This window comes from Scomber japonicus, chromosome 12 (genome assembly GCF_027409825.1).
Source record: "Scomber japonicus isolate fScoJap1 chromosome 12, fScoJap1.pri, whole genome shotgun sequence".
Classification (NCBI taxonomy): Eukaryota; Metazoa; Chordata; class Actinopteri; order Scombriformes; family Scombridae; genus Scomber; species Scomber japonicus.
Window position 1 is genome coordinate 15,192,349 of NC_070589.1, and position 26,888 is coordinate 15,219,236.

At 39.6% G+C, this 26,888-nt stretch overlaps 1 protein-coding gene across 2 annotated transcripts; it reads right to left on the bottom strand.

Annotated features, from left to right (window-relative positions):
* Positions 1 to 637: 637 nt before the first annotated feature.
* tcf3a (transcription factor 3a) lies at positions 638 to 26,106 on the bottom strand. 2 transcript variants are annotated; one of them, XM_053329776.1, is made up of 20 exons: positions 25,800 to 26,106; positions 21,655 to 21,751; positions 21,202 to 21,268; positions 14,165 to 14,238; positions 13,607 to 13,682; positions 12,878 to 12,918; positions 12,582 to 12,717; positions 12,122 to 12,171; positions 10,586 to 10,685; positions 10,048 to 10,184; positions 9,772 to 9,922; positions 9,590 to 9,648; positions 9,370 to 9,448; positions 7,766 to 7,842; positions 7,462 to 7,635; positions 7,223 to 7,334; positions 6,953 to 7,082; positions 3,504 to 3,739; positions 2,956 to 3,102; positions 638 to 2,819 (listed from the first exon to the last, which is right to left on the bottom strand). In XM_053329776.1, the coding sequence occupies exons 2-19, from the start codon at positions 21,706 to 21,708 to the stop codon at positions 2,963 to 2,965; spliced, it is 1,893 nt and encodes a 630-aa protein (XP_053185751.1). In that variant the 5' UTR covers positions 21,709 to 21,751; positions 25,800 to 26,106; the 3' UTR covers positions 638 to 2,819; positions 2,956 to 2,962. The 2 variants fall into 2 exon arrangements, with proteins under 2 accessions (XP_053185751.1, XP_053185749.1); XM_053329774.1 differs by lacking the exon at positions 3,504 to 3,739 and adding an exon at positions 5,203 to 5,444 and having other exon boundaries at positions 25,800 to 26,105.
* Positions 26,107 to 26,888: the final 782 nt, after the last annotated feature.

The window sequence follows — 26,888 nt, forward strand, 5'->3', positions numbered from 1 at the left end:
TGTGTGGAAAATTAAATGTGTTTTCTTGAGGGTTGTTTACTAATAAAAGACTCCATTACTAAAATATGACTAAAAATAAACCAACCTTTTAGCAGAAGTCATATTGTTGGTCTGTCTATTAAATAAAATTTACCTGCTTTTTCTTTCATTTGTTCAGGGGCAAATTACAGCAGGATAAACTATATTTCACAAAAACACAGGTATACTGGGTTGTTTCTCTTCCACCAACCTGCTTTGAAACAACAGGTTTGGAAGAAAATGTAAAAATGTATTTTAACTTTTTTCAACAAAAACAAAAGAAGAAAAGACATCAGATAAAAGTGAGTTTTGTTATTAAAAATGGCACATTTATTGCTACATTACTGTTATATACACAACAGTTCTCAATATCTACTTTATATATAAAAAATAGGAAACTGGAGGCACTTTGAGGACAGAGCCTACATAGATATTGTCCCCAAACATGAGTGAAGACAGTGAGATCTGTAGCAGGTAATTTGTTGTGGAGGAAAGAAAGTGTCTGCTGACAAAGAAAATCAGGTGCATGTTTTCATACTTGGATACTGTAGACACGTCTTTCAAGTAAAGAAATAAAAGTCTTTAGTAGTGATTTTCTATATCACAACAAGACCAAGACCTGGCAAAAGATAACTGACAAAGAAAATAATGTTTGGGGCTTGTCCATGGGGCAAGGTAAACCAAATACTGTTACTTATCAGCTGATAAGGACATATGATACAGCTGTACATACATATCAATGCACATGCCAGTCAAGGACAAAAATATATTTAAAAAAAAAAAAAAAAAAAAAAATCAGTAAATAAAAAAGTATTAAGTAGATTTCAGTGTCAAAGTTGTAGACCAGGTTATTAGTCAGCTTACATGTAATAACACACTGAAGCAGTCAATCAATGTAATTCTTCATCCAAATGTTTTGAGACACTGTCAGATGTTACTGAAGTATATATTTGTGTATATGTCTGTATTATAAAAAGGTACAACCTATAAATCCTCAAATACAACATCATCCACCAAGTAGCAGAGAAGTATTCAGGCACTGGTGAGTAACCATTATCAAAACTCCCAAAGTCAGGAAAATGACTAAGGCCACCCTTTTTGATTCATTTTATGCTTTATATCATAATGAAACTGAATTATGTTGCAGATTGTGCAGACCACCCCTAAATGTCCCAACCTCAAACTAATCAACAAGCTCATCAGAGAGCAAGATATCAGGGAGAGGGGGGGGGGGGGGGGGGGTGCGCTGAAGAAATAACATTGTTTCATTATAAGAAAAACTGTGGCAAACACCAGAACAATCCAATTACAACTGGCCTGACAGGTTTATGTTCAAACAGATTTTGTTTTTTGTAATTAGAAAAAAAAGAAAAAGAAAAAAAAGGGGGCAATATCACAACATGTGATGTTACAGCCAGGCTGTTTGTCATTACTAACATTTCCAAGCACCCGGCACAACAGAAAACACCTCACTTTGTTCCTGGAATCTAAATTGAGCGCTGTCTTACATTTAAACAATGTAAACGAAAAAAGAAAGAGCATTCCAAATGGAAACAAAACTAACTCATACAACTATCTTACAAAGTAAAAAATAAAATAAAAAAACAATGACAAATCAATTCTACAAAAAAGGAAGATCCTTACAACAGGCTTTTCAATTTTTCAAAAAGGGAAAAAAATCAACACAAAAACACCAAATTCTCAACAACCAAAATACGTCAGTTAATGGCAATTGAGTAGCATTAACACTCGCTCCATTTCAATACTCCGTTATTTCCGTCTTCTAGCAAAATGTAATTTACCACAATGACGTTAAGTAAGCTCACTGTGCTTTAACAGTGGCTGCATTATACTGAACACGTGACTGAGGCTGAGAACGAACAACTTTGACGTCTGTGTGCTCGAGTCGACAGCCTCACAGAGGGATGGTTGGGGTATCCGTGTGCAGATGTTATTCAACATCATTGTGGATCCTGTGTTGGTAATGAGTGCTCGTGTTTATGTCAGTGGCGGGTCTTCCTCCAGCAGTCTTTTCCATTCCACTTGCATGGCAGTGACAATAACAGATGTACAGGACTTAGAGACAAGACTCAGGGATCCACAGTTAAAAAGAAAAAAACTGACCGTGTTACCCTTTCAGCCAAAGTAAGAAAATTATAAAATACACCCAGAATTACCAGCATATCAAAAAGAGGAGTCAGCTCTCTGATTGCCCGGTCAGTCTTTTAAATGCTGCTAGCATGGCTGGATGTTGTTCAGTAACCACTAAAGAAGATAGTAATAATGGCCATTTTTTAAATCTTACCAAACACTACACATTAGGCCTGTTTCAGACACACATGCCATTCAAACCCGAGTGTCCCTCTTTGCTTGTGAAGAATGTAAGACCTCCTTTTCAGATGGGAATGCCAAATCATTATCCAATAATACAAATCCTAACTTTGCTCACATGAGCAATTGATCCGCAAGTTTTATTTGATCCAAACAAGTTTTGCTCCCAACGTGTAAAGCAACTTTTTTTTTTTTAAATGTCTTACAAAAACATGATCATAAGAATGTCCTTATGTCCAATTGCCACCGACTCCAAACCAGCGTCCTCGGTTCAAAGTGATGTCATGTAAAGATTCAGAAATCTTTTGTATCAGTGTGCTTGTTACTCTTATATTCATCGTCAGGAATGTGGCCACCTCCTTTGTCAGTAATGAGGTGTGTGCTTTCCAAAAGTTGATTAACACACACTGAGATGCATGACAATGATAGATTAAGGCCACGTGTTCTAAGGGCTGTACAATCATCAGGAACTGGAAGAGAAAGGAGACAAATGAATGAATACCCCTCTACACAAAGACTTCTACACATATTGAGCTCATAATAATCTATTAAAACATTGTATTTTGATCAAGTTAACTTAAATTACAAATTAAACTGAAGACTGACCTGAGAATTACATATGGCTCACAGAGTTGTGTCCATCGCCTCCTAGACCTGGGTGACCCCCACTGAGCTGCATCTGGGGGTCCACACCCGACACTTTCTCCTCTTCTCTTCTCTTGAGGCATGCAGCCTTTGGGTTCAAATTACGCTCTTTGAAAAAAACATACATCATATTAAAAAACAACATCAAGAGTTTTCTCACTAGTGTGCTTAAAAATCCTTTAAGACATTAAAGCATTTCTGAATATACAAGAGTCAAAACGTGCAGGAGGTATTGGAGAAAAAGGGAAAAACAGTAGAAGAAAGTGAATAGGGGGATGAGAATTACAGGCATGTGGCAGAAAAGCAGGGATTTCCTTCCTCAAGCATTCTCCCTTTCGTCTCCTTTCTCAATTAGTACAGCAAATAGCAAAAAGAAAGAAAAAGTGGATGTTACACAGTAGGTGACAAACTTTAAGAAGAGATTTTCTTCAGTTCTGGTGGCTTTTTTCTGCAGCTATGATAAGAGATGGGTGGTGGTCTATGTGGCCTTGCTGTATCGACTGACCTACCTCGCACCTGCTTCTCCAGGCCCAGTATGACCTGGACAGCCTGTTGCAAGATGACAAGCTTGGTCTGGGCCTTGTCGCTCTGCAGATGAACCTGACACATCCTGCCCAGCTCTCTGAAGGCTTCGTTTATGTCGCGCACACGCACCCTCTCCCTAGCGTTGTTAGCTAGGCGGCGCTCACGCTCCCTCTGCTCCTTCTCCTCGGCAGTCAGGTTCTCATCGGTCACCGTGACAACGCTGCAGCCAGGAGGAGAGGGGGAGGGGGTTGGAGGGGCTGGTTAACAAACCCAAAATCACAACCCTTGCTGAACCTACGCTGACATTTCATTAAAAGATGCAGTCAGACTGGTTTTATTTATATTTGTCCTCATGAGGATTCTTGTGCTGTTACTGGCAAATATTTTACAGTATGATGCCAACTCAAAACTCTTAACCCAGAACAAGATCGCTGGAATTGCTCAAGGAAGATCCCAGTGGAGTGGGGCTGTGCTGCGGGAGAGTGAGCGGATATGTTTTGAATCTACAGCATGTAGATAATGTATAGAAAGCCTTTGTAAGAATAAAACTTCTAGCCGACACTTCAAATCAAACTTGAAATGTTACAAGTTGATCAAGTTTGATGCAGATTTCAAACCAAGATTGGATTGAGATGCAACAGTCAACCTTTGGCCTTATTTAACCTGTCCACAAGTCTAACCAACCACTTCTTTTTTTTTTTTTTGGTTGTTGGGGTCCAGGTTGAAAGTCGAGGGGATATGGTGACTGTCCAGCAGAATGAGAGAAGTTATGAGGAGGGAGAGAGAAAGAGAGAGAGGAAGTGGACACCCTCTGCCGAGTACAGCACATAGAAAAGGCCACAGAATTAAAGCCAAGGGCAGAGACTGAGGGCGTCATGTTAAATACATCAGCAGTAGGAGATGTATTTATCTGAATGTGAGGAAGAGGAGGTCACTGTTGCCATCTGTAAAAAGGAAAATGAAAAGAGGATGGGGGAGTGAATGGAAAAATGGTTTGTCTTGAAAATAGGGTGGGAAAAGTTATGGGTTAAAGACATGCAGCACAGACACTGCAACAAAGCTGAAGCTGGGTAAATAGATATGACAACAGACAGCCTGCTCAGAGAGGAAGAGAGAAAGAAAATCATAAAAGTAATTTCAAGTCTGTGAAGCTAAAATAACTTTAAAACAAAACAACTCCACAGTTAAAGAAAAGCATAATGAGGCAACGGTGGAGAAAGCAAATGAGTACACGGAAAGATGTGTTAATCCAGTCAAAGGGTGAGACATGTAAGCATTTTCATAGTGGAAACAGAAAGGCAAATGTAAGACAAGGTAACACATGCTGCATCAGAACAAAGTCCAGTATGTGTTACCAGAGGATGAAAACCTTTAAGATAAACCGGACAATGAGCATGTCTTAAAAAAAAACCCTTACATGGCTTCACTTCCTTCTCCCTTGTCTTCACTTTTCTAGAGTGCACTTCCAGATGTAAAATGCTTAAATTAACTAGCTTTAAGCAAGGATAATTTGTTAAGCAGTGTGAGTGGACTAACAAGATTATTCTTCACATCTAAAAAGGATTTAGCGAATCAATATGAATAGCAGGACGTCAGGATCTGAGGAAGTGAAGCCATGCAGGAGCTTTCATTTGTGAAGAGGACCTTTCCCTCCGTTTCTTTCCTCCCTGGACACCCACTAACCTCGAACTTGCTGCTCCAGGTTGAGTATAACGTTAACGGCCTGTTGCAGTACGCTCAATTTGGTCTGCGGTTTTTCATAGCTCAGATGGACCTGACACATACGGCCCAGCTCCTTAAAAGCCTCGTTGATGTCCCGCACACGGAGCCGTTCGCGGGCGTTGTTTGCCAACCTCCGCACTTTCTCCCGCCCAGCCTTAATCTCCACTGGCAGATCCTCATCATCATCATCATTATCATCCAGACTAATGAAGAGCCAACAGCAAATGAGGAGGGATGGAAACAACAGTATGGGTACAGTTTCACTTTGATTTACATACTACTTAATTATGGTATGCAATAAACTTTCCTAATGACGTCAACAACTCATCACAAGGGCTTAAACTCCAGATAACTTAATGACATCAATTACTAGCTAATTGTCTCTTTTTGACCACACAGTAACGGGAACAATGGAGCCTCTTTGAACATTAACGTTAGCGTGTGTCCTACACTATTGAGACAAATTAAACTGATAGAGGATTAAAAAGTAACGACTTCATTTGAGATGCAACCTCTGAACTACGTCACCAAAACTCAAACTAAGTTACTGAGGTTGAAATGCAGGTTTAGTTAAGATCCTAAAAAGGGAAAAGTATCATCTCATTTCTCGTTGATTTTGTTAAAACTTCAAACTTTATTTTATCTCATAAACAAGATTACATCCCAACCTTTAGCTGTGTAATTGTCTTTTGAGAGTACTTTTACTTTCAAGATTATATAGTAGGTTCATAACCTCGTTATATCTGTAAGGATGTCAGCTTTATCAAAGATACTTGTTTTTAAGCTGGCATCCTTTAAATAAGCTTCATAAAAGAAACTTTTTGCTAAATGATGTGTCTTCAGTGTGAACTATACTGCATTAAACATTAAAATGGGATAAGATGGTTTTACATCTTTAATCCCCCATTTCCACTTTTAAAAGATAACGCTACACTCCAACTACTGATGTATTCTATTTATCAGCTAATTAATCTTATAATTAATTTGAGAAAAATTTAAGACATTTGAATAATGCAAGAACTGAGATTTAACTTTGCCATTTAACATGAAAGAAGCTTTTCTAATACTTGCAAGAATAAGTTATTAGGTGTGAGGTAATGAGATAAACTGTAATGTAAGCTAACGGTTTAAAAAAACATTTATTGTTCAAACACATAATAAAAAGTGTGGCCCAACTGAGGGAGAAGTATTTACGTTTGCTGGTTCAGTTTAAATCTCGGCATGTAAATAAAATGAACTTAAACTGAAATAACTTGAGCTACATTTCCAGCAATTTGACCTTTCTGTGACTTTTAGTAATGTGACCACTAAGTATACGTTTTGGTTCAATAAAGCCAAAGACATTTCTTCTCACAAAATAAAAAGGTGTGTGTCTCAAATGATTGAATGTCTTCTTTCTCAGCTTAACATGATGATATGTGGAAGACATTCCAAGAAGAAGTTTGTAACTGGTAAATCTCTCCTACCATGTAAGAAATAACTCATATTATATTATAGTTATGAGTGCACCGCAGCATTTTGAGTCTTATAACATTAAGCACAGGGCAACATACATGAGATAACTTGACTGTTGTAAGTATAGTTTGATCAGGGCCCATAAATAAAAAATTAGATGTTATTTGGTGTGGTCATTAGACAGGTTTAAAATAACTTCCTGACACTAGAAGGTTACATGCTATGACACATAAAAGATATGTTAAACAAACGGCACCTTGATCCAAGGTGGGCATTCGAGTCTTTGTTCTCATCCTCTGACTTGTCAGTAATGGAGCAGTTTTCGTCGTCCTCCTTCTTCTCTCGTTTGATATCATTACCACTGGAACGATTTAGACCAGGCAGGCCTGCACAGAGAAGTCAAAAACAAAAACGGTATTGAGCTCTAATGTTAAATGAGACAAACACAGAGCCAAAAAATATTACTCAATGCTCTCTTTCTAAAATGAAAAATAAATAAAAAAGGACAAAGGCTAGAAAGTCTCACTGGTAAAACCTTCAGGCTGAGAGCCTGGCTGGACAGATGTGGAGCCGTGGTGACCATGCAAAAGTCCTCCACTAGAGGGCAGACCAGCAGAGTCTTCATGGTGACCGGACAGCTTAAAGACAACAATTTACCAGAGTTTCAATTATCATGTTAAATGTGTGTAATGTTGGTAAATGTGTCAAGATATAAAAATAACTTTTGGCAGATATTTTTTCGATGCTACTATTCATAAATCTCACCAGTCCAGGCAGACGACTGGCAAGTCCAAGTGCTGCACTGCTAAAAGCCGGAGGTAACCCTAAGCCAGACGACAGCAGGCTGTGCATTTCAGCCAGTCCTGGCACTCCTTGTCCGCTGGCGTGACGCTGAAGAACATTGATGGCTTCATCCAGACGATCCTCCAGTTTATTAGACTGCAGAGGTGGAGGAGCAGCAACAGATGAGGAGAGATTCTAACCTATGTAACTTACTTGTACAATATGCCTTAAAAAAACCTTTTGAGCATCTCTCAGACAAAAAAGTAACTCATGTTGACTGACTCACCATGGATTGAATTCCACCTTGAAAGTTAGGTGAAGGTGTGGCCTGGCCAGAGGACCGAGTCCACTGGGATGCAGAGCCTTAAGAAAACAGAGACCACATGGTATATTCAGACACATTTGCCCTCATTTACTATTGTGTCAATAGAGATTAAAATAAATAAATGTATCTAAAAGTAATGCCCCACACTCAGCAGTGGATTTTTGTTGATACTCATTTATCTAAATGGACTTGCCCCTCCGTTCACAGGGTATTGGCTTAGTTGGACAGATGCCTCCTGGAAATGGTCGGCTTTTAATGTCGTACTCACAGTACCAGTCATCTACAGTGTACATGACTGGTACAACTGAGGCTTCAAGCTAAATAATGTTTCTCCTTCATTATCTCACACTGTAGCATTTTGTGACTCATTTTGGTCAAATGCTATTTATGATACATGCTCAATCAAAGACTTTTATTGTCTTTATTTCATGTGTTTCATTACCATATTTATTTCTCTCTCATCTTGTGCCAGCAGCAGTATTTGATGTAGAAAGTGTGTGATGAGCTCAATCAGGGACTAAATGTAGAGACAAATGGGGAAGTGACCCCGCCTTTTTTTTGTTTTCTTTAACTGTATTTTCCCTTCCTCTCTCATGAGTTAAATTTGGATGGTGTATGTCTGAAAGATCACGTGAAGGTTAAGCTGTGAATGGACAACTTACACCGTGAGTTACACTTACAGATAGGGCGGCAACTAACCATTATTTTCATTATCGATTAATCTTCTCGATAAGTTGATTAGTTGTTTGATTCATATTGTGTCAGAAAATGTACATCACAAAGCCCCAGGTGATTCTCAAATGTCATGTTTTGTCCTGACCAACAGTCCACAACCCAAAAGGTATTTAGTACACTGTCATAGAACACAAAAGAAGCTGCAATTGGAGAATTTGGGAAATTTCTTCCTATAAAAATGACTCAAAACAATTACTCACTTAAAACAGTAGCTGGATAATTTAATCATTGGCAACTAATCGATTAATTATTGCAACTCTACATATAGATACTCACTGTCTGTGCTATTATCTCCAAAAACTTTGTACTGCTTACAGCAATAATAACAAAATTATTTCTAAATTAGATTACCTACATACCGACATAGTATTGCATGCCAAACCTATCTCTACACTATGCTGGTAAAGTGCCAACACAAGAAAGAGGTCAGGCTGAACTCATTGACACGGGAAAAATCAGTGGGTTGTTTTAATTTCTTGAACCAATCAGATTTAACAGGAGTGGTCCTAAACTAAGCTAATCAACCATACTAACATAAATTGTTAATTGAGAATATTCTACACCCAGTCCGGCTTAAAGCATGATAAATGCAATACAAGCCAATAAAACATACACAACAATCAAGAATCAATCAAGAAATATTTTACTTTCACTTTTATCCCAATAGATGGAGCTACATTGTTCCTATGAATCTTGTTAGATTGAAAACAGTACATTTTTAAAGATTTTTATCATCACCTTACACAACAGGATATGGGAAAGGTTGAACAAACAAAACAGCTAGCTGACCTTGAGGCCACAGGAAAAAATGACTAGGGCGTTTCACTCACCTGACACAGCCTGAGGAGAGCCGGAGGGAGTAGATGGGGACGGAGAGTAGCCATTACTGTTCGGGTCTGAAGGATAGATCTGTACACAGAGGTTTGTTTTTAATTGGATGAAATTCAATCTATGTCCTTACATTTATTACATTGCAGAATCTTTGTACTGTAAACCATTCACAGTATGTGAGAGAATTTTAAGAATAATTGCTTTTAATTATCCACTTACAGATGCCAGGGCTTTGCCAATCTCATCACCTGAACTTCCAGGAACTGCTCCGCGATTGGCTTGTCGAGAGCAAGAGAAAAAGCATTTCAATCAAAAAGCTGTGCTCAGTAACGATTCTGCTATGTGAAGGTACTGCAAGAGCACTTTTCACAAAGAAAAGCACACATTTCAAAAGGGTTTACCCATAATGGTGTCAGTGCCAGCAATAGGCGGTGTGTGGCTAGGGACGCCGAAGCTGCTGGACCCAGCATGGAAGCCAGCGGGATGAGCCCCATTCACCTCGCTGCCATGCAGGGGGTAATTTTGGGGAGAGAGGGGAAGCGGCTGCCGTTTCTTGGAAGCAAAAACATCCAAAGATTTAAATTTACAACCAGACAGATGCCCTCAAAGACGCATTAGTCAAAAAGTGTCAAAGACCTTGTGGAAAAACAAATCCACAGTGTGAAGGCAGAACTCACCAGTCTGTCTTGTGGGTTGATGGCAGTGAAGGGCCCATGCTGGCTCAGATGGGGGGTGTTTCCCGGCATGGCAGAGTAACCAGGCTGAACCATCGACCCAGCAGAGCCCCACGGATCGGAGGGTGGGTGGAGGCCTTCTGTCAGAGGGACATCCAGCAGAGGAGGGGGGAGCAAGAAGGGTGAGGGATAACCAGCCACAGGAGATGAAAAGACAATGAAGCCCACATATGAGACATGTCACATTACTATGATCACTTCATTCAACCATGATGCACCATTCAGCCCCAAAGCACCACAGGATGTTCACTGGCATACGGCGAGAGCACCTACGTCCATCACAACTTCCAGAAGGATAGTATGGGGAACTACTTTCACAACCATACTGACAGTAAAAGAACATCAGAGTATTATTATCAATGCAGGTGTGTGAGACATTGAGCCATAAGTAATCTTTTCCAGTGTCTTGGTCACACTGAACTTTTCAACCCAACACAATGAACAAATGGAAGGTTTGAGGCCAACTACTGTTTGGACTGACCTTGCATGTAGAATGGTGGTGGGTAGACGTTTCCTGCCTTAGAGGCTGGGTAGCCAGCATTGTCCCTGTTAAAATCCTCTCCTGAGGCTGATGCATAAACCTATACAAGATGCACAGAAAAGAAAATTAACTTTTCAGCTCAGTGTTTGAAATCTTCACTAGTCAAACAAACAAATCATGATGTGATTATGAAGTAGATAAATAATGTATCTAACTTGTTGCATGCGGTAGCTACATGTTTCCTTTTCACTCATAAGAAAGTTCACTGTGCTAAACAAGGCGGGTGACCACAAATCAATTTTTCTTTTGAAATACTTCCTGGAACTCACTGAGTAAAGTTTTTATTGTATTGTACACAAAAAAGCCAACTGCATTAAATACTTGATTAAATACAGATCTTAAAGTATGTGTTCCTTCCTAAGTAAGAATCTATTTTTACAATCTGGTTTTACTACTTAATTCAATAAACTGTTTGTTGCAACATTTCTGCAGACTGGAGCACTGAGCATTATGTATTGAATGTGCAGTGTCAGTCATTTTAGTCGGCTTTGTTTCCCATCTCAGAAAGGCTCTTGCATATTATCATTTTAAACAGAAACATGCTGAGAGTGGTTTGCAGATACATAACTCACACTCTTTCAACACAGTGAAATGTGACCACAGAATGCGAGATGCAGTTGGTTATGGTGCACGTTATAAGGGTCATAAAGAAATAAAATGCTCTGAGCGGCTGCATCCTTCTCAATCAAGACTATTCTACAAGAAAATCAAGTATCAAACTGTGCCTGAAAAACTCAAATCCAAATGGACTTAAGTTTTCTTCAGTTAATTGATTAAACTGAGAGAAAAAGGAGAGGAAAGAGGGGAGAGGAGAAGAGGGAACAGAGAGATGCACTCCTAATTACTGAACCATCTGCCGAATCCTGGATGGCAGCCAACTCCACTGGCAGCTGGGATAGAGGGATGGGGGAGGGAGAAAGGGGAGGGCTGTTGTTCATGGTGGCGGGGGGAGGAGAGGAAGGCGGTGGGAGGGGATGTGGGGTTAGAGACGAGGAGGGGGAGGGGGGAGGAGGAAGAAACAGAGAAGAGGAGGAAATAGGGTGCCCAGAGAGCAAGAGTGGGAGGGAAAAAATGAGGTGGAGTAAGAACCATCAAACCCTAGTATGAATTCCCTTCAGTGATCTAACGAGAATACTTGGCAGAGGGGAAGAAATGTGGCCATAAAGTAAAGGGCTGACAAATACAACTCACTATAAATACATGCTGCAAATGAGCGACTGGGTGAATGGGTGAATGTGTGGTCCCCCCCCCCCCTTCTTTTTTTTTTTTTAAAACATTGGTGGTGCAGATACACAGCTGTAGGAGCTGGATGCCCTGTATTGCAGCTATACTAGTGCTCTGCAAGCCAAGGAGAGGCTTGAGATGCCAAATGGAATGTGAAAAGGGGCGTTATCTGAAAACATGGGCTCCCATGGACTGATTGTGAGGGCTGAGATACAGTTCAGGGCTGCAGGATTTCTGGATGCGAGTACTCACTGAGGAGGGCAGGCCGGGGGGCACCTTCCTGATCTTTTTTGGCTGTGATTCTGATGGGAGGGAAACAAGAGAGTCACAGAAAGAAAAAAATAGATTAATAACACACAGGGGTCTTAACTTTTTGCAGCTCTGACTTTAAGATCGTCAATACAGGAATTAATTCATGCACACCCCTTCCTTCTGAAGCAATCCATCCATCTGTCTTATGACTAGTCATTAATGCCTGATCAAAAGGTTTTCTAATTTGATGTTGTTCACTGACTTTCCAAATTGAGATCTCAATGTGATTTCACTTTCTTCAACTAAGCAGAAGTGAGATACTTCTACAAACCTCAGCAGGAGAAGTGATAACACACACTGACTTAAATATACATCTGAAAAAACAAACTAAATCTGTAACAACAGATTATCTTAAGATGGTGTTAATTACTGTACCCGAAACAGGCCCTTGAAATCTTACCAATGGGGTCCTGGGAGGGTCGCCTGCGAGCATTGCTCCCCTCATAGGAGGAATAAAACTGGGAGTTGGACTTCAGACCAGACGGGGAAAGGGCATTGGGACTGGATATGGGTATGTCACTGGGCATAAAGCCCGGCTGTAGATTTTGTAAAAGAAATTAAAAGTTAAGTTACGCAAAATAATGCAATTAAGGAGGTAAATTCAAAGTGAAAACAAAATGAAAGAGGGACACTTTTTCTTTTTTTTTTTTTTTTAAAACACAAGGAGAGAAATGTTAATGTCTTTCTATGATTTACCTGTCCTGCAAATGAGGAGTACGGTCCTCGCTCACCCTTCCCTGTAAAGAAAAAGGGATATATAGTCAGGCCATGATCATGAAATTTGGGCTTTTATGTCAATATAAAATCACAATCTGGCCATTCCCCTCTCTCCATTTGGGTGCCTCCCATCTGTTGTGAGAGTGTATATGATGTGTGGTATTTATGGCTCTGGACAGCAAAAACAACAACAAATTGGCCCATTATAAACAGTTGAGGGGCAATTGTGCCCAACCTCACTCCCCTCCCGTGACAGTTAAACAGAGGGGAGCTACAGGCCACCGTAATCCCGAGGGAGAGTCTTGTTTGTGCATGGGTGCCCTTTACACTTCCCCCCTCCCCCTCTCCCTCCCCCTCCCACACTGAACACACAAACTGCAACACACAAACAAACCCCTCCTCCACAACGTCCCTGATTACCCTGCTCCCTTCATCCATCGCTACCAAAGCATGAATATAGTTTGTCCTACAGTGGTGCATTAGTGTATAACCTGCTCTCTCAAACAAACAACCAATTCATTGTTTTGGTTCAGTCATGCCATCCATTGATATGGACTTGTGTATTTCAACAACTTCAACAACCATACTCTCCACTTAAGTGAACAATAGTGGCTCAGAATTCCTCCACTTCTATTTTTCAAATGAAGACTGTGTGAAAGTTATTGTGTCAGTACTTAAAACAGATAAGTTCAATTTAAACCCTCTTACCAACAATCCCTGATCCAAATGACGGGGAAGAGGCAATGCCCTCCTGCTCACTGTAAATACTTTCTTCTCCATAACCCTGAAAGGAGAGACAGCAGAGGCTTTAGGGACATAAAAATACCAAACTCAGTCAATTCCACTTTTTTAACAAAAAAGCAACTAGACAAGAAAAGAAACAGTGATGTGTGTCCATGTGAATGAATCAATACAGGCCATCCTGCATGGTGTGTAGCTCACTGTGCAAACACAATCGTACTAATATAGTTTGATGTGTGATACGCCATTTTTTTTTAACCTTTAAGAGTAAATTTTAACAGTGGATAGACAATGACTCCAGTCTGAGCCTGGTTTTGAAACTGCGGGTGTGGTGTCAGGCCATGTGTGAACAGAGACTGTACAAAAAAACACTCCATCATCCAGTCTCATACATTAGACGCGTTTGTGAAACTGGTATAAATTACATGATCACCCAAACCTAGGAAATTACTCAGTGATGTACTAAAGCCCAACATCATGATCTACATGTCCAGTTTCAATGTAATGAGTAAAGATTAGTCATACCCTTCCCTGGCTGAAAGATGGACTGTTCTGCTCTCCTGGCCCCCAGGAACTGGACCCACTCCTCTCATCTATACCTGGAAGACAAAGAACTGGGTTAGGCCTATTAACCACTAAATGGCAGACACACTTTGAACAGGGATTCTCATCTTTGCTTTGTGAAACTAAGTGTAACTTCTGAGCATGAAGTTGACCTGCTTTGATACAGGTTGTTCAGGCAGCTGAAAGTAACCTCCATTGAAGAGCTTCACTTCACAGCTCACACTGACAGCATAGTGACAGCGCTGTCACATAGCGTGGATATGAGCTGTAGGAAGTTTGAATAATTAACACCCAGTATGAGGCTCCCAGAATCATCCTCGACATTCTTCATTCTCCCACTCGGCTCCTTTACATTTTCCCATGGCAACAGTCATTCATAGACCATCTATTCTCTCACATTTGGTCCACACCTTTGCTTTAACACAGTCGCATGGTCTCAGTCTTACATAGCTGACACATGTTATCCCTGGCTGGAGCACACCAGCTTTCAGAGAGGTGACTGTGTTTGAAAGGAGTGATTTTAAAGATTGGTGAAGCAGAAATTTCTGCCCGTCCCCTTTCTCTCAATCTCCGCTAGTACTGCAACACAGCATCTCTGGGGGAAAGCTGAAGCTTAATTGTGTACTGATTTGCATAATTGTGCATATTAATGAAGCTAAGCTCAATGAATATTCATATTTTTGTTTTGTTGTCTAATTAAAAAGCGGAGAGGGGAGAGGGGAGGGGGGTAGAGGCAGGCTTGAATCATGACAGGATCAGCAGTAGAACAGAATGATGGGTCCACAGCACTGAGAGCTGCTAGATTGCTGTGACAACTGTGATCTATAAGCACGACACCAGCGGAATAAGAGATGAAGGAGACAATGTCTTGTCCCCTCTCTATGGCTGACTGTCACTCTCTACGTCAATCAAAGACGATAAAGAAAAAGCATGAACCACTAGTTTGCTGTGTAGGTCATCAGACCCACGCTCACGACGAGAAAAATGTTCCAATTCAGTGTCGTTGGGTGCCGTTTACAAGAAGCTTTTTAGACAAAGAAGACTGACCAGAGAGAAAAAGCTCATTATAAACTGCATTAAATATTACATACACATCTTTCATCTCATTAAAAGGCCCACTATGTAAGATTAGGGAGGACCTATAAGCAGAAATGGAATATAACATTTATAATTCATTAGTGTATAGTCACCTAAAAATTAGAATGTTTTCGTTAGCTTTAAATGAGCCCTTCATATCTTTATGGTGAGCGGGTCTTCTTCCACAGAGGCCATCATGTTGCCATGTTTCTACAGTAGCCCAGAATGGACAAACCCAACATTGGCTCTAGAGAGGGACTTGTGCGCTTTTTGCGGCCATCGTAGGTTCTCCTACATGCCTGAAAGGGGTGAGAGGTCAGTTGGAAGCAAACTGCAGCCTCACTGCAGATGTTACTAAATCCTACGCACTGGTCCTTTAAGTACCAAACTGAATTAAATGAGTTGCAGCTTCAAATAAAATTAGAATGGTTATTTTTGGGGTGACTATAATAAAAAGGGGCCACGTTTCATTATTGTTATTGTGTAATCTGAACCATGTAGTGTATCAGAACGGTCTGAAAAATATTCAAAGCTAATTAGCTAGATGTGAACATGTGGTATTTTTCTCCTCTTTAGGGAGGACTGAGGATTGTGAGGCAGCAGAAAAAGAGGTGTGAACTGTCACCATCTAGTCCACAACAGAAGGGTGTATTATAGTACAACAAAAATATGAATAGCTTTCTCCATACTGGTGATGTAGTTAATGTGGTTAACAGGTGATACTTGTGAAATCAGTGGGTAGTGTGAAGGAAATAATGAGAGAATTCATGCAAGTTCAAACCAGAAAGAAAACTATTATGAAAAAAATGTTTAAGCTACATGAGGGAGTCGACAAATGACAGAAAGAATATATGAGTTAATTTACATTATTCTTTAACGCCTGTTAGTCTAATTAACCGATTGAATGATAAGCAGATGGAGGAAAAAATATTAAACAACTCTTCAATTTTTGCTGCTTTTCAGAACTGTTGCTGTTAGCGGTGTGACGATACACTCCGCGCACGAGACGAGACACGATATTGGGTTCACGAGATCGAGACGAGATTTTAATTATATTTTCAAGAAAACTTCAATGAGGAAATATATGACTCTTCTTTTATTTGAAATTCACAAAAAATCACTTCAGTTCTACTTTCTAAATATATAATTATCATATGCAGTATGCAGCACTGTAAAAGGTTTCCCCATATAGAAAGACATTTTATAGATAGATCATTTTGGTATTTATGGAAATAACAACCATAAATACAAAGGTTAGATACAATCACAAATACCAAAAAGTAAATTATAAAGAGTAGAAACTATTCTAATATATAAATATCAATTAATAAAGAATCCAGTTATCACAAATTATAACATATTGCTAATAAAAAACACAAATAAAAGTAAATTGCACAAATCCTGTATCACATAAATACACAAGTAGAACAACATACTTATAAATTGGGTTATAATTTAGTAGTATGACTCATTTTACTTTTTGCATCATTAGGCTTCCATAGCTGCACTAGATTCCCTGCTCCTCCTACTTCAGGCATTCAATGTAGAGACCTTAGGTCAACCTACCACTGGCCCTCTCTCCTTCTCTTCTACTTCTGACTGAGATCTTCTCAGCAGGTAGAAGCTGTTAGTACACCAACTAGACACTCTGTGTATTTTAACAAAATGCTGCAGTTGATAGACAGATATGCTTGCCTGATTTTTTCCTGTAAAACTGCACCATGTAACACCCACTACACGTTCTTATGCTTGAGGCTCATCTGTGTGATCCTTCGGGACGTCATCTCAAGGCACCAGATTCATACTCTGTAAGTTTCCATACCTCTCCCTGTCTATACATCTGCTGTTCAGGTGGCTGCCTCTGTAATGTCCTCCTTATGAGAGATTGTTGCATATAGTAATGTACTGGAAACAGAAGTTTGATGATCAGGTGACAGAGATTTAATTAGCGTCGTTGTATTTTACGGTTTCATTTCTGGTGTTAGGATATAAATGTGACAATAATCTTAAAAAGAGTCTTAAAAACAGACCACGGGATGGAACCTTTTTTGTTAGGATTTCCTTTTCTTTACTATTTCAAGACCAGCAGGGTCTCCTTGATTGTGACTACTTTTCTTCTTACATGCCTTCAGTGCCATTCACACATTGCATTTGTTTTTTAGTATGTGCCTTTGACCTGGTTTGAAATAACATATATCACACTGAGTCAAATGCAGTCCATCTTGTTTTCAGGTTGGAATGACATTTCATGAGGTAAAGATGAAAATCACACTTTCAAATACAATTAATCTCGTCATTTCTGATGAAAAACCTACATATGATTCTGTCTATGTGTACAGACAGATTTTCATTAGGGACCACGAGTGCCAAAACCATGAGATAAACATGAGTCGTTCACTACTCAGACTAGCAGGATGGAAAAAGAGAAACGGAGAAAAGGGTGAGTAACATCAGACAAATTCTCTACCCCAATGCATTTCTCCCAGCATGCAACGCCCCTTTAAGCATGGCTAGTCTATAATTACACAGGAAGAGATACTGGAAACAGACAGCGAGCCTGAGTCATAGGCTTCATGAGCAAAACTCCGACACATACATGGGCCGAACTTGCAGACATGTCTTAGTTTTTACAGGAATATTGCCCCCGGCACCTATAACTGAGTGTATCGTTCTGTCTACACACCTTCTTCCTTCCCTCGGCAAAGTGAGTCACGCAGACACAAAGCATGAGGTCAGATCAAATCTCCAGAGAGTGAACACTGTTAATGAAATACTGAACAATGTACAATAACACAGGCCAAGCTGTTTTAACCTGTGAGTCACCGGAGACTTAGACACAACACGCTGTGCCCATTAACATACACAGTTCATCTTATATTTCCACGTCTTTGTTCTGACACTGTAAAATTATAGACACTCAAAATGTGCCAGAAACTGAACATATAAGCAGTACATTTACTTGTGACTTTAACATCCCTAAGTCTCTGTTTCACATACACATCTGTGTTTGAAAAATGGAACATTTCATGCAAATTTGGATCATCTCCCTTCTGCATTTCAGCCCGTTACCAATGTTTAAAAATACATTTCAGGATTCTCGGTTTCCAGTGACCAAAAAATGAAAGTGCACTGGAATTTACTTTAACCGACTAGTCAGAGGGATCTGACAAAATGTACCGAGCACATGAGACCAGAGCAGAGATATAATCCTCACTGAAGGCTCTAAGAGGGAGGTTCCCCATAGCCACACATGTTAAATCGCCACATACCCCAAAACCCTAACCATACTGGGAAAAAAGGCATCTTACTGACTCTGTAAAGAAAACACGTGGCAGCTGCTCCACAAAGAGCAGGAATACAGTCTGACCAAGTCCATGCTGCTGCCTCATGATACTAATGTGGCAGAACAATTTGAATAACTACCAACTAAACTACAAATAGACAGACGTGACTTGTACACTAAGGTGCAATTTCCTCAGAAATCATTCTCAATGCTGCCGGCAGCAGTACTGATCTGACCTTTCTGTCTGAAATACTGTTATTTTTCTTCCAGAGATTGAAATGAGAGGATCCACTCACAAAAAGACATGTAGTTTTAGGGCTACGTGCCTTCAGGGCTGCAACTAACAATTACTTTCATTATCAATTAATCTGTTGATTATTTTCTTCATTTCATAAAAATGTTGTAAAATAGTGAAAAATGTCAATCACTGTTTGCCAGTGATGTCCTGTTTCATTTTGACCAACAGTCCACAACACAAAGATAATCAGTTTACTGTCGTAGAAAACTAAAGAAACAAGAAATTAATGTTTGAGATGCTGGAACCAAAAGATTTTAACTTTTTTCCCAAAAACGTCTCAAAACACCTAAATCAATTATGAAGATAGTAGGTGATTAATTGAATGATTGAAAGCAAATCGGTTAATTACTTAAACATTGTAGCTCTACTTGCTTTAACTTTAATTTAATGATAAAAAAAAAGTCTTTCCATGCATCCAGACTTCAGTGCTACATCTCTGCTTACAGCATGACGTTCAAGATTCAGTTGATGAGTGTATTTTTAAATATTTGTCACAGTACAAGAATTTCTCATTTTTGTAGTTTTTATATTTCTGATTGTTTATAGACTAAATGAAACTCGTTATGTCCAGAGTGTCCGAGCTGTTTCACCTGCCTCCAGTCTTTATGGTAAGCTAAGCTGATCATCTACTGGCTCTCGCTTCATACTGAACAGATGTGCGATTGGCATTGAGCTTCTCATTTAATTCTGAAAAAGAACTCAAACATATTTTGTAAAATATTGATCTATTTCCTTTAAAGTGATACTGCACCTAAAATACTAAGAGTGGCTCACACTGACCCTCTGATGGATCATGATGAGATTTTACAACGAGAGGAAAAAAGAGAAACTTCTCAGAGCGCTCCTGTTTCCTTATCCCCTTATCCACTGTCCATCTATGTGCCCAGTACGTTCCACATAATCACTGTTTCACCACAGTATGGATAAATCCTGAGTAACACAGAGAGAGTGCAGGTGGAGAAGCTGAGCAGTGTTTTATGATGCTGCTCTAAAAGACGATGTGAACTTTTTTCCCTGCTGTGAAAACAGTCACAGCAGGAATCCAAGTGACGTGAATTCAAGCTGACCACAGTGTTTGTTCTTTGTGAAGAAGCTACATGCAACATTTTTACCACCAACTTTCAACTCTATAGAGGTTGAGTGTGCGATACTCAAAGGACAGATTTTGGGTGGAGTCTAATTTTAAAGTCTGGAGACAATGGCGTGAGCAGCCGTTGGATTGATGACATCTATGTGTGTCTTTTGTAAGCATGCACCTTGCCGTCACAAAAGAAAATGCAAGTGGCCCTCGAGTGAATAGAAGAAATAGAACCCCCTATACCCCGCCCAACCACTGCTTGCTTTGTCTTTCATCTTAGCTTCAATATCCTGTTTCATTTCTATTGCCAGCCCAAAGACCTACTGCACTTTTAAAGATACGAGGGTGACAGAGAAGGGTTCATGTAGGGCAAGTGCATCTGCCACCGCAGAAATAGAGCCAAAGCTTTCCACTTATTGTGTGTGATAGCAACACAGAGAGGAAGCGCCCAGAAATGCCAAAGTGAAAGGAAACAATCTGATCTTGAGTCTCCTTGTGGCTGTCTGTTTATAGTAAGCTGCATGCATGTCTTAAAATTGACTGCGAGGGCTGGGCTGGTGAAGTTGATGACGAGGATGGATAATGGCTGTGTGAAAACGAGTTATGTGGAGAGGAAGAGCGGGGTGCGAGATTGCAGGACGAGAGAATACACTTTTTCACAGAGTAAGCAGAGAGAGTAAGCATCAACCCCCACCCCTCTGCCTTTGTGCTGAGTGATTGAATGGCAACAGCTGAGAAGGTGAGGGAGGGGACACCTGCAAGGCAAAGACGAGGAAGAGTAGAGGAGATGACGCTTAATCTATATGACATAAAACAATCTGGACATCTTTCCTGAAAATCTGTATGTAATCTGTGACCAAGAAAGCAATTCATTAGTGTGGTGGGCAAGAACATTTCCTTTTCTATCACTGTTCAAAGCACCACTACTAAGTGAGCATGGAGTAGTGACACCATGGTGCTTTACTGTCAGTAAACAGAGCATTACAAAGCAATAAAAGCCTATTTGACAGCAGCTTCAGGTGAGAGAAAGAATGCAAACCCTTTATTTCACTGTAATGGGATTTTATTGATGTTTTGTTTTCTAAATAAAGACAATCACAAGTCACAAGAATAAAGTTGTTGTTTTTTAAATCACAACAGCATTGCAGGCAGAAAAAAGACACTCAAAGAAATTAAGAAATAATAAAAGACAGAAGAAAAGTAATTGCTACAAGTCAGTAAAGCTAAAAGGGACGACGGCAGTAAAAAGGGTTTTGTCTTACCTGAAAAGCGACTGCTGGCGAGAGTAGTCGGCTGATTCTTGCCGTTTGAAACTGGAGGCTCAAACATCTGAAATGAAAAAAAAAAAAGAACTGTGAATAAACTGCTGCAAGTCAATGTGAAACTCTGAAAAGATCATGTGGGGGATAATTCAAACTATTCTGTTCTTTAGTCTACATTGATTAGCCAACAGCTACACTGAACATGAAGCAATCCAGCTTTTACTTTACTTTACTGAAACTAAAGTAACACAACAAGCTTTAAAATAAAATTTTAAAAAACACTACAATCCTTCAAACCCTGACTAATACCTGGATGCCATCATATTTCAAGCTATCTGACAAGTTCATTCAGGATTTCTTATCAAAGTTAAAATGTTGTCATTCTCTGAGGATACACTGAACTGTCCGAGATGCAAACTCAACAATCAAAATCAAGCTTCAGAGATATCTTACCGCGCTAAAATCCAGCAAGTCGCTGAGCTCCTTGTCTGTTCCCACTGTAGCCATTCTCTGCTGCTGTTCACTTGGCCCTTTCAGTCTCAGCAAGCGGCTACAGACAGAGGTGAGGAGAACATGAGTATATTTTGCCCATTTGTAAAGCTGGTTGACTATTGTGTCCAGCAAAGACACAAATTAGAGCTATAAATCAAATATCACTGTTTTTCAATACCACAACTGCAATAATATGACAATATTTTAGAAATGACTGCGTGCTTTCTGAAATATCTAATCAAAACCGAGATGGGGTTAGGTGCTACATAAGAAAAATATCATGACGGTTAGACATTTAGTGTTTGTTTCACTCAGCTGGTTCAGTCAACTACAGGTTCATGAAATGTCATCACTTAATGACGCAGCTTCTAGAAAATGTTAATTATCTTTTTTACTTTCAAAAGTTGGGTCTTGTTTCCATTGCTTTGTTCATCAGCCTGTTGGTTATGACCAGATTTTAGTCACTAGCTTCCCTGATGAGACCGAAACAAAAAGACTAAACAACACCTCCACATATTACTTTGCAAAAAAACCACATGTGACAACCGCACAAGTAATTACACCCCGCACATTTTAAACAAGTCCAGTTCAACATCGTCTAAACCGCTAACCATTAAGGCCAGCATTATTAAGATTATTAAGCTTTACTTATACAGCACTCCTTAAAAAACACACAGCATTATTTGTCATTAACTATTTGCATGTTGCAGAACTGCTACGTGATTTAAGCTTCAGCTACTGTGTTTAGACAAGCAGGCACAAAATGCAATGTGCAACTCCACATTACAGGTGTCCTACTTTCCACTTACAAATAACTTTAATAATATAGTTAATAAGTTTAGATAATATAGTTAAACTGGATACTTGCTAACATCAGTGTCAGTGATCATGGTGTTGCCTCTCTCTTTTGTACCTTTACCCCAACAATAAAGCCGGGACATAAAATGTTATAATAATTAATGGAAATGATGATTATCAAAACGAGAAATAATTAAAATTCCCTTCCAGACCAAGAAATATCACGACAAACACAATCCCTGACAATATCTACACTTGCATCAAAATGTCATTATATTGATATCTTCCAGCTCTACACAATAGATGATGATGATTCAAAATCATTAATGTGGCTCAAAGTGATTGTGAGAAAGGATAAGAGGACAACGTGACAGCCAACATACAAAACTACCAAACCATTCTGTCTGCTTTACCTTGACTTTTCAAGATGCACATCCTTCAGCCTGAGACCATGTAATGAAAAATCAGCCATTTGCTAAGAGTTTCCCTGATAGCCCTGATCTAACTTGGGTGACCGCGGGTCACACTGTGCTCGTTAAGGTGCAGACACATGGCGTCCGTTGATGGATGTGAAGTCAATGGATCCCATTCATTTTGATGGATACGGCACGGTGTGTAAAACGACTGATCGTATCTGAATTTGCATAATCACAACTCAACCTCAACTTCATGTGAATAAGTCCGTCTGGCATTACGCACCAAACTCTGATCAAAATGTCAAACTAGGCCATGCTGATCAAATATAAAATCATATATTCCTATTTCTCACCTCAAATGCTTTTAAGAAACATATTTTAGTTTGTGATCTGGCCACCATCTTGAAAAGGGACGCGCCAAAACCAAGCACCGCCCAACTCGCAGTGCGTCACCCACCAGCCGGAGCATGTGGTGGTCCAGTGAGTACAGATGTGCTGTAGGCTCGCTGGAGTCTGTGTGTCCGCACTGTTAGTCAGGCCCTGGGCTCAGGTTGCTTCCTCTACCTCAAAAAACAACCGGCCCTCACTACTCTATACACTGGAAGTTGGAGAGTAATAAAATGCAATAGAATAGCATCATTCAATTACTTTCATTATTGATTATTTTCTCAATTAACCATTCCTAGCCCATTCAATGTTAAAAAAAATGGTAAAATGCCATTTACAATTTCACAAAAACCCACAGTCTTTCAATTCACTGGTTTTATCTGCACAGGCCAAAACCTACATTTACTGTCATAATACATATAAACACATATAAAATAGAAAAGCAGCAAATCCTCACATTTGAGAGGCTGAAACTTGAGAACATTTGACATTCTTGCTTGAAAAATTACTGAAACTTTTAACCAGAAATGTTGCCCATTAATTTCCTTTTAATCAACTAATCAATTATTCATTGCAGCTCCAACCAGCACTGTAGTGAATATACCAGCTGACAGAAATCATGATGTGAGTTTCTTGTCAGTCAGAGGTGTTGATTAAACTTTTTGAGCAAGCAAGCAAAATATACAATTAAGATGTCTTGTAGGTTGTGTACTAAAGCTGGTACATACTGTTAGTAGATGTTTAACTTCATATGAATATCATGATTAGCCACTCCGAATTGGTGGTGTTAACAAAGCATAATTATATAGTCTTAGAGACAATTGAAAACTGCTCTGCACAGCAGCAATGCTCACAGAAGGTCAATCCAGACTTGAAAAATGACCCTCCACCTTTTGCCAGTCTCAACAAAAGCTGATCATTACGAACTACTCCAAAATGTGCACAGGATATTGGATGTGTTATACATGTTACTGCTCTTTTCACCTATTGTTTGGTTTTGTTGCACAGCAGCTAGTTCAGTGAAGAAAAACATCAAAAGCCAAAATAACAAAAACTGAAACAAGCACCTCAGAGTATGACTGCTAATTCTCTTGAAGTTTAAAATAATACAGTAGAAACCACCAGGTAAAACAAATTAGTTTCACTTACTGTAAAGCTATTCTTAGCAATTACAAAAATATTATTCATCACATTATTTTGTTCCACTTTTTGCCAAAAATACCCTTATATTGAAATAGATACTTTTTGACACTCAAGTAAAAGTAAGACAAAGAAACACGATTCCTCACAAAACAATAAAACAAAGGCAAAGGAATCAACCACTAAACCCAAAAGCAATCCAAACAGTGGTACAACGGGTAATAACACAAATTGAGTAACGACTAATGAGTAATGTCTCAAGAAGCCTGAATATTTTGACCCTAGCTAATCTAGCGATTTCTATCCCTCATTGAGCTGAGGTCAAAATGGGGGATTAAGTGTTTAGCCCCTCCTAACAAATGGAAGTTGCATACGCTTGTCTTGAGCACCCCCACATTTGGCCTGCCCATATGGAGAAAAGTTTAAAGCAAGACATAGCCTTACAACATCTCATACCCTAAACCAGGTCTGTCTGTTATCACCAAGCTTGCTTTTGATAATGGCTCATGTAAAAAGGTTAAAATCCTGCGGGACGTTTAAAAGGACTTAAAAAAAAACCTGTTGCCTGCCCCTCAACGTCGAGACACCCCACTGATGAACACAAAGACCCGGGCCACCAAAGTTTCAGCTGAGTGGTCAGAACATAAGAAATATACAGATATATAAATATATTTTTTCAGTTTTACTAAGCTGGTAGTAGACGAGTTTGTAGTGTGTATGATACAGAAATAAAAGGCTTTAGCTGCGTTTTAACGCTTGTTAATATTGTTGTTGAGAAATGTGGAGGAGAAGGAGGGTGGAGGGGTCCAAAAAAAAATGTATACCCCCAGTAATACTTTTGACAAGAAAGTGCAAAAATGCCATGGTTTAATTGTATTTTGGGTTAAAGTGAGCATGCTACGTTCATGAAAACGTGGAGAATAGGTTGAAGACGTCGCTAATTTAGCCGCTAATCGTTAATATTATAAAGCAACCATCGACGTCTGTGCGCGTTTACGTTTTTCTGCTAACGTTAACGCATTTGTGTGTTAAACCTTCGCACTACTGCTACAGACAACACAATCCCGAGGGGGAGCTAAGTCAGTCTGGTAATATGCTAATGTGCTGTAACGTTAGAGCCCATTGAAGTGAACAAAGAAGTCTTTTCCACCACACATGAGCTCCAAATACTCCGTAATAACCACCCGCAAGCTCGCTCAGGCCGAAGGGACGAAGATCCAAGACCCCGCTTTTCCCGGCGGTAGCTCAACGCAACTTGAACGATGCGCTTAAAAACTTGACTATTACTCCGGTTACAACGTGACACACAACTTCTCTTTGACATGCACATGCTTTTTATGAGTGTGTATTTATCCAAACGTTTACCTGGATTGAATAATGTAGCATCCAACACAGAGAAATGAACGACTGGAGTAGAGAGAAAAACAAAGTTAGGGATAGGATCCTTCCCCCCGTGGTCCGGTCTGTGGGCTTGATGAAGATGAGGAAAGACAATATGAACCTCTCCTGCGCCCGCCTCGTCTCGTTGTCGTCTTCGTCACGAAACCGAAAACACGTCTCTAACACGGACCATAACTCTCGTCTAACTCCGTTTCCCTAATGTTGGCGAAATTGTAACAATTTCATTTTCCAAGTAGACATTTTAACAGCCTCCACATTGTCGGTTCCAATGAAGTATCACTCCGCCGCACACAGCCTACGGGTGGACATGGACGCCGAAACATCAGTGGTGTCCAATTTCAACTATAACTAACTAACCAAACGAAGCAGGTTTCGACGGCTTCTGTGTTGATGCGGGGTTTTTCTTAAATTATGCAAAATGTCACAGCTTTGTGTCTGCGAGCGGGAGGTAAAATGATCGGAGTACCAAATCGCGGGGATCTATTCTTAGCTGCGGATGTGGACAGCGGAAAGCCCACAGACTAGCCCAGCAGAAGATGGAATGATAATATATGAGGGAGGACCAATGGGATACGACGAAAATGATTGACAAGTGGCTCGTCCAAGTATGTTTCAACATCAACCTTTAGGGCAGCCTCATTTTGCCTACGGGTTACCCGCATTATAATTCTGTCCTCAAACAGTGCCTGGACAACAAAAAATGTTATGTGTGTGTCAGTGAGCGACTTGAGTTCATTTGTCTCACTTATGCAAAACACGGATACAATTATTGATTTTAACTGGCTATGTTTCTTAAATTCATGGCAAAGTGGCCAGATTTCGGTGGCCTTGCTATTAAAACATTCTTTAAAATAATATACTATTAGGCTATAGTCATTAAAGTTGCCCTATATGTATAATCCTGTTTTTAATATTGTAATATTTAATTTAGTTAGGTATTTACAAATGCATTATTGTTAAATATGTTTGTGTAGTCTAGTGATTTGGGTAAAAGAAACCAACAACAAAAGAACACCTATAGTTAGAAAATGCTCTGGCACATTGAATGCAACA